This window comes from Xiphias gladius, chromosome 4, assembly GCF_016859285.1.
Source record: "Xiphias gladius isolate SHS-SW01 ecotype Sanya breed wild chromosome 4, ASM1685928v1, whole genome shotgun sequence".
In the NCBI taxonomy this organism is placed as follows: domain Eukaryota; kingdom Metazoa; phylum Chordata; class Actinopteri; order Istiophoriformes; family Xiphiidae; genus Xiphias; species Xiphias gladius.
In genome coordinates this window covers 11633908-11654840 of record NC_053403.1, presented here as the reverse complement: position 1 = coordinate 11654840, position 20933 = coordinate 11633908, and the positions used below count along the sequence as shown (strand labels likewise).

General features: G+C 41.1%; 1 protein-coding gene across 1 annotated transcript in view; it reads right to left on the bottom strand.

The window, feature by feature from the left end:
• Positions 1 to 20933, bottom strand: part of stxbp5a (syntaxin binding protein 5a (tomosyn)) — a 90811-nt gene that overhangs the window by 19576 nt on the left and 50302 nt on the right. The window contains exons 7-12 of the mRNA XM_040126210.1: positions 15794 to 15857; positions 15106 to 15189; positions 5219 to 5342; positions 3401 to 3479; positions 2566 to 2720; positions 87 to 159 (exon numbers count right to left, since the gene is read on the bottom strand). Of these exons, the coding sequence (XP_039982144.1) occupies positions 87 to 159; positions 2566 to 2720; positions 3401 to 3479; positions 5219 to 5342; positions 15106 to 15189; positions 15794 to 15857 (579 nt within the window). The remainder of the gene's footprint in view (positions 1 to 86; positions 160 to 2565; positions 2721 to 3400; positions 3480 to 5218; positions 5343 to 15105; positions 15190 to 15793; positions 15858 to 20933) is intronic.

The following is a 20933-nucleotide window of genomic DNA, read 5'->3' as shown; positions in this document are numbered from 1 at the left end:
GTGATATATAATAAATATAACAAGCACTAATAGGTCAACTGTGATATTTGATGACCAGGAGTTATTTAATACAGAGTCAGACTCACCCATTTTGTGCAAGGTCGATCACCACTAAATCCTTTTCCAGAAGGACCACCACAGCGTAAGGTTCCTGAAAATCTGCACAGAGACACAAAGACAAGTCACTCATCACGCGAGGCTTTAAGTAGTTTTGTGATTCCTTGAGAGGGAGCTCCTCTGAAATCTGCAAACCACAGGGGAAGAATTTCTCACACTTCACATGGCAAATGTTATTATCATATCTGTGCCCTAAAGATGTGTGTGTGTGTGTGTGTGTGTGTGTGTGTGTGTGGGGGGGTGCTTAACGCTTAAAATGTATTAATCTATGTGATTTATCACTGTGGGGGATATTGCTCCGGTTTAATATTTGTATCAGTCTGATTCAGGAGTAGAATTTCATATGCCACCTTAAGATGAGTCTCCCTTATAATAGATCTTAAACTTTTACAATTAATGAATTGATAATATATAACTTGTAAGAGCATCATCTACAGATGCACAACGTTGGAGGCTGTAAAGATCCCACCATGCTACTCAATAAACTACACACACATATGTGTCCTATTCTACTCAGTATTCCGGCATTATGTAAGTGACAAGACTCAAGGTATGGAGGATTTGGAGATAAATACTAATAAGGTACATCCAGCAATACAGATCTAACAGACATAATCAGACCATTTTTGTCCTGAATGTATGCAAAGACTGCTCCACTTTCATAGATTTACACTGATCACATGCCCAGTAGAGAGTTGCCCGGGACTGTTTTCTGCTGATGGCCACTTAACCTGAGCAGCTGGGGGTTTTAACACCTCGCTGAAGTGCACCTTGGCAAAACGTATGGGAAGGGAAAGAAACACAAGACTGCCTTTCTAACCTCAAATCACCCATTGCCCCAAAGTTTCATCTGGTTTCACTCCAGTAACTAAAGCATGGGTCTTTGCATTATGCAGAGACAGTAGCTGCTAGTCCCCTTCTCTCCTGGATATTTGATTCGGGAGTAGCATCACACACCCTACCATTCAGACATGTACTATTTGAGTGTCTGGGTGTAAACCGGTGTTTACAGAAAAATCTGTTGTTTAGAGTGGCAGGTCTCAGACTGTCAGAGTACAACAAGGTTAAAGGACTTTGACAACTGTTGTCACTGCACATCTTGCTGTCTTGCTCCTTTTTCTTCCCCGGCACTGGGTCCACAAGTGATTCAAAATCTGCAGTGAATCGTTATGCAGCTTCAGATCACTGTAGCCATGTCTGTCAGTTATGGGATTTGGGAGCTGAAAATAGCAACTATAATTATGTTTTTTTTCCTCTGCTGATTTAGCTAAAGATACAAATAAATTACAAATCAGCTAATCAAAGGGTTTTTTTTTCTATGATAGAAAAAAGAAAAAAAGGATGTGGATGGCAAAATAAATAAATAAAATTGCTGTCTGCTGCAGCTGAAAACGACGCTGATGAGAGCAGACAGAGTCAATCAAAATTGTAAAGATGCTGTCTGGGAAACCAAAACAATGAGCTCAAAGATGTCATAAAGCTTTGTGGCGCTGAAGGGAAACTGCAGGATTGGGTGAGAATTCCCTGTGGATTTGTTGCTACGTGTGGCTCCTTTCACATAAAAGTAGTTATGTGCTCCGCTGCAAATATTGATTACAGCAGCCTTAAGCGTTAAACATACAGTATGAAAGTAACTAATCTTTATTTCTAACAATGCCGGGACTCTAGCAGAGTGTCTGGTCTGACAGCTCTACATATACTGTGGGTTAAATTTTGTTTACTGCGAGAAATTCACAGTTGTACTTCCCTACTAGTTGCTCTGCCTTCGCTAGCATGCGTTTTAAACAGATACCTCGTCTTTATGTCATTTGTTTTTACAAAGATAATGGTGCGCACACTGCCTCATCTGCAGCCACATCATCACGGATTATCAACCTCCTTTACACACTAACACTGGTTTAAGGATGCGCACGCACGCTATCGGCCAGACATGTATTGTGTAATCCAGAGACCCACTAATGTCCATTACCGGATGAAATCAGCGGGTGGTCAGGTCGCCAGTGACATAATGAAGTCACAATTGTTGCATAACTCACTAATCCTTCCTGTAGCTGTATATGAGGCAGATAACGCTGCGCCAGAGTTTACATTATGGATTACATACAACAGGATCCCATACCATTCATCCTCGCTCTGAGTTGTTTCAGCTGTTAATACAGGAAATAAAATAATAATTCAATTTAGATGGAAGGCTACAGTGTAAAAAAGATGAAATGAAAATTTAATATTCTATGTGTGGGATAATGAAACTGAAATAGGATCCTTCCCCCTGGGAAATTTCATATTTATTACAGAAACACACAGGCACAAGGGCAAGCAATACGACATAATTAAAGAACAGAAAGGTGTGTGAGTGTGTGAGTCCAATGCATTCACAGAAAAGTGGATATGATGACAAATCCCGTACAATTTCATTCTCAGACGTGCACACACCAAAGACACACCTACCATTAGGGTAGGGGGTCTCACAGAGTGTGAGGAAATCTACAATAGGATAGTCCATCTCCAGCACAGCGGTACTCTTGCCATGCATTACCGTCAGACAAGGCCGCCGGCCCACTGTGTCGTAGGACAGGCCACCAGACAGGATTATGAAGGGTTCCCTGGGACACACACAAACACACACACAAAGAGAGGCATAATTTTTATTTATTTTTTTTTTTTACAATATATAGAGGGCTTTTTATATACTGGCGTTTTATTTAAGAAGATACGTTAAACAGCAGGTAACCATATGACAGAAGCAATAAGTTAATTGGATTACGTATAAACATTAAAAAATTACAGCTGATTTTAATAGATTTTTTTTGACTGTAGAGTACACTCTGAGGTGTCCTGATACACAAAAATAATAACAGGGGTAGAGCTGAAGAAGCAGGGAAAGAGGAGTGGAGTTCCCTTCCTTCAGTATCAAAACACCTTCATGTATATTATTACTAACACAGCAAATAACAGCCCAGTGGCTAAGAACAAAGAAAGCCTGTTGCTAAGAAATGGTTGGTTCTGCTGGATTGACATGAGACTGAGTTGTGGGTGGGTCCACGTCTAAGGCACATGCACATTTGTAACTCACATAGCCCCGGCAACAGCTTTTAACCCCTGTAAATACCCTTGTTGTGTCTTTTGTGTTTATAATTAAGCATATTCTTGCCCAAGCAAGTGTGCGTGTGTGTATGTGTATGTCACTGTGTGTCTGTGTGTGTGTGTGTGTGTGTGTGTGTGTGTGTGTGTGTGTGTGTGTGTGTGTGTGTGTGTGTGTGAGACAGAGAATGAGGGACCCTACCCATTTCTAGTGGTTTTGTACTCCACTTTGAGAATGGGTTTACAAGGCTCTGGCTTCTTCCCGTCCTTGGGCTGTTTTCCTAAAATAGCACAAACAGAAGTTACTTTAGTTTGCCCGTTCACTCCCTCTTCACCTCCTCTTTTTTTCAAGTTTCTCCTGTCCTCTCAACCCCCCCCCCAGAAGCTACACTTAACATGCAGGTCTGAAGAGCAGCAAAGACAATAACAAAGGCCTATTCGTCAGAGAGGAGAAAGACAAATGCAGGGGCAGGGACATGGAAAGAAGGTGTGACGATCATGGATGATGTACAGAATCCATCTTTTCAAACCTCAAGGGAGGTCCGTGTGAGGGAAATTTGCACATCCATCATATGTGCGCCTCCCTACGCATAGTTTTATATCAGAAGGCACAATAACTGGCTGAATATATCAGAACTTTTACTTAAGAGCCAAACTGAGCCCTAAGACAGGTTATACAAAGCAGGTCTATATAATAAAGAACGACTTTTAATAACTACATCTAAATAACAGATATCTAAAAAGACAATTAAAGGAGGACTTATAAGCCTTACTTAAACCTGTCAAAGGAATTTGCATAATTGCCCATTAAATACCAAAGTAATTATACATGCAGCAGTGGGAGAAACAACTAATTAAAAAGCCTGTGTGGTGAAATCCTTTCTGCAATCCCCTATACACACAACCAGCTTGAGAAAACTGGTTAGAAGTTTTTCTTTTCCTTTGTTCCTCTCTCTGACTCTCTAACTCTCTTTGTCCATTTGTCGCTCTCACACCCTCTGTCTATTTCTTCCCGGTCCTTCATCTGGGCAAACTGTCACAGTGCTCTGTGGGATGAGTAGTTGTGGTGGTGGCGTTGGTGGCGGTGGTGGCGGTGGCGGGGGGCAGAGGAGTGTGGATTAAAAAACATCTTCAAAAGAGCAGACTTGCTTTCTGCAGGAAATAAACAGAGCACCAGCACTAATGTATGCGGGTGCAGACACAAAGTAAAGCAAACAGAGGCAGGACATAATTGAACTGACAGTAATCCTCTGACTGGAATGAGGAAACAAAGAGGGAGCCATATTTAGGGAGACTTTTGAGGGTCGGCTACAATAAATATAGATAGCTGAGAGCATTGGTACCGTGTATTGTAAAACTTGTACTGTACTATAAGTTGCCCAAGTAATCAGACCACACAGAACCAGCGTTTTTTGTTCTGTTTTGTTTTGATTTTTTACTTAATAACCCATGCAAATGTGTTACTAAGGTTCTATCATCCATAAGTATTTGTATAAGGCATGAACGAACAACTTATTTGGAGCAGTAGATTCCAACTTTTCTCTTTACACCCCTCAATACTAAGCAACGTCTCCAGGCAACCCCTCACATGGCAATTTTTCTTGTCTCAGACGGTCTCACTTCAAACATTTTTTAGAGGCCTGAAGTTGTAACAACAAATGCTCGATATCTGCCCCTAAACTAGCAAAGACTGGAGAATACTCAAAAAAGTAAGTATGAATCTGTGTAGCAAAATCAAAACCCTGTTTACTTGTGCACTTTAATTACCCTCCACGGAGTTTCTGGATTCTGAGCGTAAAATTTAAGCTATATATACAGTAGTTGCCTCCCAGAATTCCCACCATGGAAAACTATATGTGAACACTACGGATTATCTGTTGTATGGGAAACAGGAAATGAGTGAATTGGGGAGTGATTTCGCACACAGCCCCTATGTGTGAGTGTGTGTTTGTGCGTGTGTGTGTGTGTGTGTGTGTGTGTGTGTGTGTGTGTGTGTGTGTGTGTGAGACCACCTCCTTACCGTGTGGGGTGATTGTCTGTATGGGCTTGCCCTGGCCTCTGATGTTCCATATGGTCAGAGTTCCATCTGAGTGACTGCAAATGAACTGCTTGCCCTCGTGATGCCAGGCAACTGAGTGGATCGCCTAGGAAACAAAAGGGCGGCAACGGGGGGGGGTTGGATCAGTGGTTCAGCAGGATGAAACATCATGTGCCACCATCTCCCTTACACTACTAAAGTTTGTTGCAATGCCATAGCCATACGGTACATAATGTTCATATGTGGGTTAAACGCCGGTAACTCCGGACTGCATAGTCTTGAACAGATGGTGAAGGCGAGAAAAGAGTCTGGCCCCTGAGCTCAGAGCTTTTCCTGTGGTATAAATGCATATATTAGAAGAAGTCATTTTATTCAGGGATGCCAAGAGGAAGGTTTTATTAGCGTGGTTATAAATTTAAGAATTCTATTTCATAAAGATACCTATTCACTCAAGGAAAAAATCTTGTCTTAACATTAACTCAGTTCATCTGGTATCATTTGGGGCCATGAATTTAAGATACTAATTATGATTTAAGGCAACATAAAAGTATTTGGTCGGTGTTGCCATCTCAAACAGAAGAGGAGAAGCACAGAGGGCAAAAGAGATTACTAAAAATTAAAGTTTGAGGTTGAGGGTTTCTCAGCAATGTGCATTTAAGAAGTGAGCAAGGCAGTTAAAAAATATTTGCAAATTTAAAAGAGGAAACAAAAACAATCATAAATCTGATATCTACAGTACTTACTGGAAAAGCCACTATAGCTAACAGGTCTTTGAGTCAGGTCTACAAAACCAAGACAGAGGCACAGATGAAAAAAAAAATGCAGGACCAAAGGGAGAACTGATCTCAAGACAAGCTTTTAGATAAAGAGAAAAATAAGGAAAGACAGGCAGGAGTTGGAGAGACGGTGCCTGTTTCTCCTCTCATCTTCCACCTCATCTGAACAGTCCTGCTGCTGTTGTAAGCCTGGCTCGGGATGATTTATCTACTGACACGCAACCACTGAAAACACAAACACATCATGACCAAAGTACGCCAGCAAAGGGCAACTTTGCTTATTGATGCCCTTTTCATAGGTCATAATTAAACCCAGTGAACGTTTTGACATTAACTAAATATGATGGGGTGCACCAAATCTGTGTGAAGCTCACGACCGCTTCCAAAGTAATTTTTACAAGGCTTGTGGCATGATTTTTCGCCCAGAACACCTCTGCAGAATCGGTAATATATCCCATCACAATCCTAGTGCTTTGTCGGGGAAAACATTCTTTCTTTCAGAGACAACGATTGGGCATCTTCTCTTATACGATGGCTAGAATTTGGTATAGCATTTCTTGAAAAATGTTCTCCCTGTATGCGCTTGTTTTGACAGTTAAGTGTTGTTGGTCGTACTTACTGCTTACTACTGTTCAATATTATGCAATTCTGGCTAAAGCTCCACTTGCTGTTGAAGTGTTAACTAACCACTGGTCTCCATGTCACCGTGTCTCCCAAATGCTGCTCCTTGTCTCACATCGTTTATCTGAAACGAATGATTACCTCGCTGTTGATGCCGATGTGAGCGCACGGTCAGGTTAAGTCAGTCTATTCCAATTGCAGTTGCTATTTATTTAGGTGTATATCCGTTTTGCCTTCGGTGTATCATTAATCATAACTGGAGCTGCCTGTCAGGCTCACTGAATGTGCCGAGTTTTTCAGAAAATAGCTAAATGGAGAAGCAGTATCAGCTCATGTTCATGTGACACCAGTGATTCGCTCACCACAACGAATCTAATTTTATCTGTCCCAGAGTAAATTTTATCATCTTATCATCTTCATATGTTTCGGAGGGTAATAAACCCTGTCTACTGCTTGCTAGTATGTCATCCTTTACATAGTCTCGCTCGGCCAGATCTTAAACTCACGAAGATAAAACCAATAAAGTGATACTGTGGAGAATTGTTTGAGTCAAACCGAAAACCAATCAGATGCTCCTAAGGTGAATGTTTTCGGAAGCGCAGCTGCGAAGAATTGCGAAGGTCTCATTATCCTGGTTTTTTTCCTCAATGGGATTTCCTCCAGGTCACCGTGAGCTTGATGATGCAGAGCTGTGGTTATGTGACATCATGCTGCATAGACACACAGACTCAGGTTATCTCATTACACAGTGAATAACTCACTCCCTCTCACTCCCTCAAAGACACACAAATGAAACACCACTAAAGTTCTAAAACCTTTCATCGTTTTCTCAAGTGTTCTTTGGTTATATAGCTTCCCGATATCCTTGGAAATAATTAGAGGTATGAAGAGTAATGGCTTAGGTCTTATTTAAGCCGCTGGCGGATGTGTGTCTTCGCAGGCAAAGTGACGAGGACTGTGGGATGTAGTGGCCCAGAAGGAAAGATGGTTTGTTGGTCATCTGTCGCCAGAAGTGATTCACCACTAGGCACTGCCAGGTGGTGAGGAAGTAGCTTCCGCAGGTGTCCCGAATGCATTGTGAAAAAAATTTCCGATTCTGTTAAAATTTTAGCATCCCACACTCAAATGAAGTGAATTACTTTAGACCGTGTAAGCTGTACTTATAATTAAACGTACAGAGTGTATTCTTGGGGATTTTGGTCCACCGTCGGCATTGGGAGTGTTTGACACTGTAGGTTTGTTCCAATTTCATTTATTGGCAGATAACACGTTTTAATAAAGATGAGATATTAATGAGTTTGCCTATATAAAGCACTTGATCTGCAGATATTCAAGAAAATGCTAAATGCTAAAATTTATTTCACTTTTATAAGAAAGAGCCCTTTTTCACCCATTCAGAGATGGCTTGACAGCGACAGACTGAGTTCTAGAAATCTATCAGTGCATTGTTCACTGTGACAGTCCCAAGGGGGAACAATGCACTGTGCTAAATTGGAAAATGAGTAGGGTAATTGAAACACATGGTACTCATTATATCAAACAATACCAATTAAAAAGACTAATATCATGATTTATTATATTAGGTCAGTTTTCACAGATTGGTCTTTGGGGGATGAGAGAATTTAGTCAACTCTTATTAGACGCACACACGTGAGAAACACACACACACACACACACATGCACACACACTAATTTATGGCAAAGACGGAACAAGCACGCAAACTGAGATTGGTGAAGGAAAACAGACATGCACATAAACATGCATATCACAGCCCTAATTACAATAGCTTCTGCCAGCATCGTGTCTGGGACACAAAGACGGCTTAGCCCTGAAGTACCACACACACATGCAGACACGCAGGCTCTCATAGCAATGGAAACTCAGCTCATGTAAAAAAAAAACAAAAAAAAAAACATTCAACCAAAAAAGGCTTAATCTGGAGAACGAGCATCTGAGGGCATATATGTCAACAGTGATTTCCTTAGAGCAATCCTTCTCTGTTTTGGAGCATGAAACCCATTCTGTTTCCATTTCTGTGTTGTGTTTATTATATAAGCCCCGAAAGAAACAAGCCCCTGTGAGATTCACTTTACCAATCAGCAGTTATGATTGGAGCAAGAAATGCAATATTGTTATTAATGTCAAAGTACAACTGAGACTTCTTGGATTGTAGTTTGGGAGACATATTGCCATAACGTGTTACACAAGTGGACATTTTGACACACGGGTTGTGCTTGATGAAAAGTCAGGGGAACACTCAAGTCATTAACTCTTTAATCCACCTAAATTAAAACAAATAAACTATAAAATTTGCGGTCATTAGTCCTGTGCGATGAAGATGGGCGTAAAGAGTTCAAGAATTTTTATCCAGCAGCTAGCGGCATGGTTCCAGGGATGGCAATGTCTGTCTGAATTGTAATAACTTTTGTGATCCCCTGTCTTTTTATCTATCACAATCCTGAGCTCAAATTTTGAATTTGTCCAATGCTTTGATTTGTGACCAAATACCCACAAATATATATTCCCATCAGCCTCAACTGTACTTTGTGTTTAGTGCAAATTAGGAAATGTAAGCTTGCTAGCATGCCTAACTAAGATGGTGATCATTGTAAACACCAAACCTGCTAAATATCAACATGTTAACATTGTCATTGTGAGCTTGATAACATTTAGCTCAAAGCACTGCTGTGCCTAACGACAGCAGCTACTAGACATGGATACAGTGAGATAAAGTTGCATAATGACTTTATAATTGCTAATTAGCAAATTTTAGCTTGCTAACACACTTAATATAAATATGGTAAAAAAAATTATACATGCTTAACATCAGCTTGTTAATGTTGTCACTGTGACCATGTGCGCATGCTGATGTTAGCATTTAGCTGGACATGCCGGTGTGCTACTGTAATTACAGCCTCACAGAGTTGCTATCATGGCTGTAAACTCTTAGTCTTCTTAATTATGTTGTTGGACAGGCAGGCTGCTATTATTAAGGTTTTAGTTGTTTACCCTGCTGTGCATTGTACCTAGATTATTTTCACAACGGAAAAGTTTTTTTTTTTTTTTTTTTTTACTAGCTCTAGCTAGTGTCTGATGGGCAAAAAAAATAGGTGGTAAAAAGTTTCAATTCTACCTCTGGTGGCCATTAAAGGCTGAATTGTGTCTGGGAAACTTTTTTTTTGTTTGTTTATTTAGTAGGAGTCTTGTGACAACGTTAGTATTATTAAGAGTAACATCCAATTTATCCTGATGGATAGAGCCCCACAGACTGACCATTGTACAAATTCTATCCACTAATGGATATTGTGTCAGACTTGCCAAATGACCCATCAGCTATGAATAGCTAAGTTATATGTCTGTATTTTCAACAGGTCTTAAGGGGAAAGAAAATACTTCCTAATGAAACCAGACTCGTGTCAGATAAAGTTTGAAAATAATTTGTTCCATTTGCTTTTAATCTTCTTAGATAACCAGATGGGAGCAATTTATGGCACAGGGACTTATCAAACAGAGTCAACTGAGCTGCCCATCAAAACGAATACCACAGTAACTTCTGGCAATGTATTGTCCTACATGGACAACATCATTCATTTGGAACGAGATTTAAAAAGTGTTACTAATTGGTTTACAACAACTTGTTTTAAATCTGACTGAGCCTGCACCCAGCATTAAAAACGCTGTCACGTTGTTTACTATAAAGTTTGGTGTTAATATATGTTGATAACTCAAATTCTTCCACAGCCAAAGTAGTTAATCTGAAATGAAGTAATTAATGCTTAGTGGTTGTGGGAATTAGTTTGCACTTTTTACTGTGTTATTGTTGGCCTTAAGTGATTGCTCTGAGAATTGTGACCTGCTCCTGGACAAATAAAACAAAAATTTTACACCACAATTTTTGTCTTTTGGTGCAGATGTTTACACACCTTCTTGTGAGTTGCATTTGTGCATGCTTATATGTGTGCACAAATACTTCATGGTTATCTCAGTTACTCCAGAGATACCTAACAATTTCTACAAATTAGATACTGGGCTTGTGGGCACAAAGTCCTGGTCCTTTTTTCCGTGACATGACAGAGAGAAAAAGAGATTAAAAAAGGAAGAGATAGAGAGAAAGAAAAGGTGGGAACAATTAGGCAAAGTAAAAAAGAAATGTAGAAAATGCATAAAAAGAAAAATGCGCAAGATTGAGTTGTGACTGAAGAGAAGGGATGGGAAGTTGGGTTGTTTGTATAAGCGGACTATAGAATAAATTGGTGACTTTGAATTATGGGCCTTTGACTCAATGAAAAATATCATCCATGCATTTACTGAGTGAGCAACAGCCACCAAGAACAAATAGGAGGGGACGGAGGGAAGAGCTCCAATCTGGCTGCGATATCAGCCATTCATCAGGGCCAGACTCAGACCAAGGTGTTGAATCAGACGGAGCAGAGTTGAGCAGGGTCAGGGTGACAGATCCCCTCTGGCTAGCACTCCCTGGAAACCCGTACTGCTGATCCACAGCTAATAATAGACAATCCACTGAAAGACACAGAGCGGAAGGCGTGCTCTCTCAGCTCTTGCAAGAGAACTTGTAAAAACACACCTTTTATTGTCTGTGCTGTATGTCTGAACTCTGCCAGAAACTTTGCAGTTGTCTGGGAGCCAGGTTGACATCGCTGATTTGCTGAGATTTCTGCAGTCTGACAGCGAATACTATTAACAAAAGATGCCGTCATTTGAATCAAAACAATTTCATTTCCTTTATCCGCGCCCTACTTGCTGATGTTCTGTGAGAAAGTTTGCAAAAATTGTTAGAATTGTGCCAAGAATAGAGGAGCAAGCATTACTCACAAAGACCATTTATGTCAATCCTTTTGAAATCCTAGACCATAGACCGCCTTTCACTTGTTTAAACATCCACAAATTTTCATCAGAACTAAAATACGCTTTAAGACATGCTTATTCCAAATTCTGAATCCATCACTGCATGATCTCCGGGCTTACTCTGCTGTTGAAAAGAAGAAGAGGAAAAGCTTCCTTGTTCAGTTCAGTCGACAACTTTGATACATTGCAGCAAGCTTCTAGGCAAATAGTGTTTGAATGAAAGCACGCAGCAGGAAAAAAAAGAGCGCACAGTGGGAAGAATATAGCTTGAAATGGATTTGATAGCTGTAAAGAGTTATTTCACCCAACAGTACTGTTTGCAGAGGGTTTACGGAGATGGAGTTTGCGCACATTCATAATGTCAGTTAATGACGACAAATAATTCTTACTACTCAGGCGTTCACATCGCTTTTAACAAATTATAAATATGAACTATGTTTAATGGCACAAATGAGCTAATTAAAGAAAAACATCTATTTCTTCACATCAAATTAGACCCACATTTCCATAGCAACCATCTTAATGTTGAACATTTAGTTCACTGCCTCTGTCATCATTCCCAATTAAGACAGTGAAACTTAACATATAACTACTGAAGTATGCTTTTACACCACTAACATTCCATCACATACCCTAGGCCCTGTATATGTATCTTCATATATATTGTATACAGAGTGAAAATAACATTCTTGCACACCATAAAGACCAAAACTGTAAGGAACCAGATATCCTGCATTTTATTATGTTTAGGGCAGTAGACCTTCATCACGTAAAACGGACTTGCCAAACAGCATTGACACCATATTATATATATATGCAAACCTCGGCAAAGTCCACCAATCAGCAGGGGCCAGAAATATCGTTTTGTGTCCACACGAATTAAGGTTAAAGAGCCCTTTCAGTTGTAAACAGATGTTGTGCTTACATTTGCATATAAAAAGGGATAAATCAAATAGGTACATAGCATCATACCTTTGAAAAATTCAAGTGCACGATATTAATTTAATCAAAATAATCCCCCCCCCCCACACACACACTGGTGTGTTCCAACACTCACTCTTTAGTTAATTTATTTAGTGCTGGCCACATCACTGTCCACAACAGTAATATCAGAAAAGTCATGGAGAATCTATGGCCACTCCAGCTAGGGAGGACAGAGTGATATTTCGCTAGTGATGCAGCACAGCAGAACACAAGAATTATCTTCAGTGCCCTTGAACGCTGGTCCGGGGCCAAATTAAACTTTAAAGATATCTGACTCTGAAAACCATTTGGATAGAATTAGCCAGGGGAATAAACCCCAAGACTAAAAGAGATGACAGAGTGGTTGTGTGCTGCAAACTCTTTTGCTTCGTCAGTATAAACAGAAGTGAGCGATATGAGGAGCAATATGCCCCCCCCCCATATTCCCACACACTCAACCCCCTGTCTCTGGAGAGGTGTAACTGTAGGGCTTTGGAGAGAAGAGATGAGCTCCATTGGGAGATTCAATACTAGAGACTGCAATGCCCTAGGAGCAGCAGGAGGATATTAGCTTATCTGAGAGAGGAGCAAAGGCAGAGAGACAGAAAGAGAGAGAGAGAGAGAGCTTCTTGCATACTGAACATATAAAATATTCTAATTTTTGTGTCTATGTAGTCCTTGGGGACTCTTGTTATCTCAGTGTGCTTACAGCACCACAGCACTGCCAATGAGGTGAGCACCAGCATGAGAGTGACGCTAATCTAATTATCTTAAACTCTGTATCCAAGCACTATGAACACCCCTATATGACCATGTACATGATGACTCTGTGTGTGTTTGAGTGTGTACATATGTACCCACAGCCATTCATTCGGCTTAAGCCTCAATGACAAGTTTATGAATGAGGTCTCCTATTCATACACATATTCAGTTCCCACTAAGACTCTAAGCCATGGGTTGTGAAAGGTCAGACTGTGCCCACAAACGCATACATTAGCTGTATTTGGGAGCAAGATTTTCTGAATAGCCAATTCCAAAACCACCAAGAAACTACACTCTGTCTTCTGACAAATGTGATCAAACACAGAATAAGATGTTGAATGCAAACCCATCAGGTGACTGATAACAGACAGCTTGAACAGTGATATATGTGGATGGTGATGTCAACTTTAATAGATGTGGCTAATGTATTATGAGAGGAAATACAGATTTTATCTATATACCACAGTCTAGCTAATTTACCAAGACACAGTCTAGGTTTGACACAAGCCAGGTACAGAGGGATGCTGGGCAGCTCTGACATTGCGTCTATGTTTTATTGTTGCATCTTCTTTTATTTGTAGACACACACTATTGCCTCTGGTGAAGCCAATAAATCCACATGACTCAGTGCTTTAGAAAGGTGGACCTTTTACAAAGTGAAGTTGCCCTTTTTACAACCGTCATGTGCAACCAAAACTAGAGACCATCTTCTGATGGGATCACTCCAGCCGCGTCGCCCGTCAACATGTTGACGTTCTAACCCATGAGTCCTCAGTAGTCATTACTACATTATTACCTGAGTACTCAGTACTCATGGGTTGGAAGACGCCTATCTTAGAACTCGGCCTTCATTTTAATCTCAACTATGTACCTGTAATGTTTCAAGACTGTATCTTGCACGGTTGTGAGTCTATAGTGGTGACAAAATCTGTCCAATGTGAAACCGCCTCTGTGGTGAGTTCTCGCTACAGTGGGTGTCTCCTGGACCACATTTTGCCATTATGATACACACACACACACACACACACACACACACACACACACACACACACACACACACACACACACACACACACACACACACACACACACACACACACACACACAGACACAAACACACACACACACACGCAGTCTCAAAAGATGAAAACAATACCAGCCATGCTGTCGCAGCTGGAAATCACTGTGCATCATAACTCACTGAGACATGAACACATGGCACTCGACTGTATAAATGATAACACTGTTAAAAATGCATTTCACAAACTGTTCTTCTTTGTAACTGACACCACTGTGATAAACACCTTTTCTTCAGTTACTAGAGTGCCAACAACATACACTGATTTTAAGATTTTATTTTGCCAGGTGACACACGTATTTCCTGATTCCAACTTCCTAAAGTAGCAGCTGATTTTGAGGATTTACTTCTCATTGCTGGATAGTTCAGATTCAGTTTGGCCTTGAAACTCTCCCCTGGAAAACCAAAACATCGGCCTTGTCTTCATTAAACAACACATTAGAGCTGTTATTTGCTATGAGGACAGCCTTGTCACCCTCTACCCTACAGGAACTAGAAAGTCCCATTCCTTCCCAGTCAGTACTCACTTTTAGTACCATCATCAGCCTTAAAAACACATTAGAGAGGAGACCCAACTCACAAGACTTGTAGTAAAGTAGGCCTGTCTCAAACTCTAGGTTTGTTCTAGGAATAAACTCTCTAACATGCACGCACAGATGAACAACTTTATACACTTCAGCTCAGGAATGTGTGATTTAATTCCCAGTTTCAGTATTAAAACATACTCTGTAGATCAGAAGTGGGGGGAATGACTGAAAGCTGTTAAGAGAAAAAAATGGAAAATAGAGGGAGACTTGCCTACCTCATCATAAGTGTAGCGATAGTCGGCCTTCTTTGATTTCAGATCCCACAGGACCACGATCCCAGACTCAAATCCAATTATAAGCTGGAGAAGAGGAGCAGCAGGCAGTCAGTGAGATAGGTAGGACAGATGACAGAGAGGAGATAGAATAGACCCCTTGATGGGCAGAAAAATAAGTATTACATTTGACATTCACGCACAGCATGAAAGGAAGTCAGGTGTAAGTAGACTACAGTGGCTCAGGGAGAAACCTGCCCACCCTGGTTCACAAGGGACGGTAACAGCCACTGCAAAGAGATTTTTTTTTTAGAACTGAAGTGTAAGGCTTTTTTGATTCTGAAGATTTATTTAGGGAAACAACACCTAGTCTCAGTACTTTAAAGTTCAAACACCTAAGACTTGGAATCACTGAGTCATCAAGTCACATTATGCTAAAAAAAACAGACTTGATCTTTGGTGCATTGCCAAAAAGCCATCACCCAAGTAACAACATCTTGCCCTTTGTAGGTTCTAGGGACTAAATGCTTTGGAAACCAGGGTGAGGGTAAGCAATATAATACCTCATATGCATTTGCTGTGTGTGACTGATATAGGAGAGAGATTGACTGTTATTGTTAACTCAGAACTACAAATATATATTTACAAGGTTTTATGTGAGTGTGTTGGCAGAAAAAGGTTAACTGCTTACCTTTCCCTCATCCATTGGATTGTCACTTATATGGACAACCGGTCCAGGGTGAGCCTTTGAGGACCTTGTGAGAAAAACAAAGAGAAACACAAATGGAGAGACAGCTAGACAGTGTTTTTCCCTTGAAGCCACAAAGCACATCTAAACTAGACCATAGACCTATAGCTCACTCAAATCCCATAGTGATATGGAGAGGGTTAAGACAGGAAGTCGGTGTCTTTGAACCTGAGGAAGAGGTCCACTAGGGAGGACAGAGCTGCCAATCACTCCAAGGCCCTAAAAGGCTGTTCAAGACATAAGCTCACTGAAGATTGTGATGGACGGCTCTGTCAAGCCAGGCAGTCCCCAGCGGCTATGTGCATGTGCGTGCATGTCGGTGTGTGTGTCCATTTGCATGTCAGTGAACAAGACAGCACAAAATGCTCGGCTGTCCCCTCCTCTCCCCCTCCTTTCTCTGCTTTACCCTCGAGACAGCCTTATGTCGAATCTCCTCTCTCTGTGCCACGTGGCAACAGAATTCACCTAACCTGCCCTGCCTTAAAGATACGATGTGGGCTGAGTGGCGCCAGAGAAGGTCACAGCTGAAAAAGAGTGACTGTTAGTGCCTCAAACATAAGCCAAACACCAGGGAGCAAGGGCAGGGATGCCTGACAAGGAGAGGAAGAGGAAGGAGCTGCAACCAAATGTACTGTAAGTAATGTAAAAGGGGGCAAGGCAAAGTCCTTGTTTTGAGTTTTTTATTCATCCTATAGTCTGTCAGTGAAGGACAGGACATGCTTATGATAATATCAAACTATAAAAATTATATATTTAAAAAAAAAAAAAAAACATCTTTTGGATGGAAAATCAATTAGCAGGGGATGCATGTTAACTCTGTTTGTCCAGTTTAGCTCTGCGTATCTGCATGGATCTATGAGTATAAGCTAAGGGCCAAAAACAGGAAGCATTTACAGCAATGTGTGTGTGTGTGTGTGTGTGTGTGTGTGTGTGTGTGTGTGTGTGTGTGTGTGTGTGTGTATGTGTGTATTAGAATGTAGCAGTTACTGGGCAGGCAGGCAGTCAGTCAGTTGTCTCTATATTTAGCCTTTTAGTGCTCTAGCCTTATTACCTAAGCTCTGCTGCAGCTGGAGCTGTTGATTTATCTAATCCCCCTTCACTGCCTGTCTCTCAGCTAACAGCCGTCCACAGCAGCACGCACACACACACACACACACACACACACACACAAACACAGCAATTACGACATATTTTAACACCCAGCCCATTTGTGAAACATACACCTATGACAATTACCCTCTTGCTGAATTACAAAATGCAACTTGTACACATAAAAGCTTCGCTCCTCTGTCCCACATGGTTTATTTTCTCTTGTTTCCGAATGTTATGCACATTCTTCTGTGTTTCCCTGTGAGACTCCGCAACAAATTTGTTTTGTTACTACCTGTTGTTGTACAGTAAAATAAATCTGACATGAACATATTCACCAAGTCCACAAATACACGCTCAGGATTGCAGATAAAGGAATCACCATGGCAACAGAGGCAGGATGGGCAGAGCACAGACAGGCTCCCAAAAATCATCCATACTCTGCCACAAACACATGAACCCACCCACACAAACAAACACACACACACACACACACACACACACACACCCGCACGCACACACACACACACACAAACATTAAAAAAACGCCTGCTTAACTACTTCAACACGTTCCTGTAACCGCACATTTCTGCCTGTGTACTGCTAATAACTCTGCCTTTTGCATACAGAGTAAAAATGGCCTCGGGGACAGGAATATTTGGCTATGTGTGTTTGTTTATAAGTGCATATTTTTATGCATGCTTGTTATTCAAACTGTATCATTTCCAGTTTCATTCTTGTCTTTCAGCTACTGATTCAAGGTCTCTCGTGTCACACACACACACACACACACACACACACACACACACACACACACACGACTGCTATGGTTAAACTAAATACCCCATGGCAAATATAATGCTCATTCGGTACACCATAAAAACTTAAAACTCTGGCTCCTTCAGTCCAAACAGTCATCTGTTGTAAACCTTTATTGCACTAAATGTATATCAAATATCCCCCCACCTGAGGGTGCCTTCTCTACATTAAAAAAAAAAAAAGGCCCATTACTGCCTTAGTGTATGTGTTGCAAGCACACACACACAAAGATCTGACTGCACACACACGCAACATAAAGCAATTATTTCTGAGTGTGTAGATGACGCACGGGGGATGTTTAAGCGACAGAAAGAGTAACACCTCACTGTGTTTGTAAACATCTCTTCAGTTCAAGCATACCCACATGTCCTCTTGCACATACGCACACACACACACACACACACACACACACACACACAAACATTAAAAAAACGCCTGCTTAACTACTTCAACACGTTCCTGTAACCGCACATTTCTGCCTGTGTACTGCTAATAACTCTGCCTTTTGCATACAGAGTAAAAATGGCCTCGGGGACAGGAATATTTGGCTATGTGTGTTTGTTTATAAGTGCATATTTTTATGCATGCTTGTTATTCAAACTGTATCATTTCCAGTTTCATTCTTGTCTTTCAGCTACTGATTCAAGGTCTCTCGTGTCACACACACACACACACACACACACACACACACACACACACACACGACTGCTATGGTTAAACTAAATACCCCATGGCAAATATAATGCTCATTCGGTACACCATAAAAACTTAAAACTCTGGCTCCTTCAGTCCAAACAGTCATCTGTTGTAAACCTTTATTGCACTAAATGTATATCAAATATCCCCCCACCTGAGGGTGCCTTCGCTACATTAAAAAAAAAAAAGGACCATTACTGCCTTAGTGTATGTGTTGCAAGCACACACACACAAAGATCTGACTGCACACACACGCAACATAAAGCAATTATTTCTGAGTGTGTAGATGACGCACGGGGGATGTTTAAGCGACAGAAAGAGTAACACCTCACTGTGTTTGTAAACATCTCTTCAGTTCAAGCATACCCACATGTCCTCTTGCACATACGCACACACACACACACACACACACACATATTCATCAATATGTGAATTAAATAATATAAGGTATGATTTCTGATTTTATGCATGTATGAATAAAAGCACAGGTATTCATTCAGCATACCTATTCAAGGGGTTAACTACATACACAGACACACATGCAAACTGGAACACACGCACGGTGACGTCCCGAACATCTGGTGTCACCACGGGTGACACTCTCCGAGGCGGCAGAGGCGCAGTCACCATGACAGTGTCTCTGCGGCATCGTGGCTTGAAAAGACTATTTGCAGCACACCTATACCGTATGTGGCGCCATGTCACCTCAGTAGAATGTGACTTTGCGTTTGTTAACGCATAGGAACTTAATGTATGTAAGCCCACATCTGAAGCTAATCCGTAATCATTATATATGATTTTTCAGGTAATCATACATGATTGATATCATTATTCCAACATAAAAAACATGTTCCAGATGATGATGCTGGCCCAGGTGCATTGATCCCCCCGACCTCAGTGAGCACATGTAGAGATTTTCAGTATATTGACTTTTATACCAAATCATCAAAAAGACCAAACCAGTAGCATTTTGCATTAGATCCCCTCTTACTGTTGAATGACAGTGCCATTACTAGCAAAACTGATAGACACAGTATGTTGCTTCATGCTTAGAACCTTACTGAAAGTCACTAAAAGTAATAACAAGAGAAACAAGCATTATGTGGCAACTCGGTACCAGTTAAAACAACAGTTTGGCAATATTGGGAAATACAGGGTACAACGGGTTTAGTTTTGCACTGAACTGAACAAAACTGTTCAAACAAGCAACAGACAGAACTTATTTAAAATCCAAGACTGAAGTGAAGACTGAGGTAGGACCCTATGAAAAATGATATCTTTTACTGATACAAAGCTTTGGTACTGACTTGTAATTTCCACCTGTAAGTACATGGGGCGTTGGATTAAGGCTGAATCCCCCAGGAAAGGTCACTGTACAGGTCCTACACCTGAGGCCTAGGCTCCCGGAACCACTGTGGTGAATGGCTTGAAGGATACTGGATGCTGGAGGACACTAAGGCTCTTCCCTAGTGTAATGCGATACCAGCTGAGGACCTTCCATGTGCATAAAAACCACAGTACATACACAGAGGCATGAAAAATTCAATTGTATTTATGATAGCTTCAGGGTCCTGAGTAGGAGAGTAGGAGAAAATGAAAGAGGAAGGAACAGGAGAGGCCTTGGGCTAACATGTTCACGTGAACTATGTCTCACAGTAAGCTGTTAACATTTTACCACTCCTGTCCCACTTCTCCCCGGCTCTCTGTACCCAGTAACCATCTAGTTGAATCAAATCAAACACACATGCACACACACACGCAGGCACGCACGCGCACGCACACACACACACACACACACACACACACACAGATGCTGCCAGCTACACTCATAAAAAACGTTCTTGCATATTACGTTCGTTGCAAGCATGCAGACAAATTATGCATAATGTGAACATACACCAGTTTACATGCAGCCATACTGGAATGTCCTTAATGCCTATAGCACTGGCTGAACTACAGCGCCTTGCAGTTGGTTAAGTACTGCAGGATATGTGCTTGTCTATTAATCTTTTCAGTACAGTAGCTCGGGGACAGCGGTGTGAGTCATAAAAAAACAGAGCACTGCATCAGGGCAGGCCCGGGGCCACTGGCGCAGCCAATGCAGCTCGTCTCCAAATAGAAGGGCCCAAGGGAAGATGACCCCAGTGCACACCACATCCTAGGCTCATTACAACAATCAAGAACAGAGGTGTAGCAGGCAGGGCTTTAGGTAAAGTCTTTAAATAATGCTTTGGTTTGCGCGATACAGTATGTAGGTGAAAATAATACTAATTAAGACAATTCTTGCAGTAGTTTCTCTCATTTGAGAAACAGCAACCCGCAGTCATTGATTGGTAAATGACAATTAATCAATCTTAAACATTTTTGTTGATTAATTTTCTCTCACTCGACTAATCGTTAAAGCTGTTATTGTAGTTACTTTAGATCAAGTGCTACCTTCGCCTGATGACAGTGTCAGACAGGAACAATGAGAGACGTA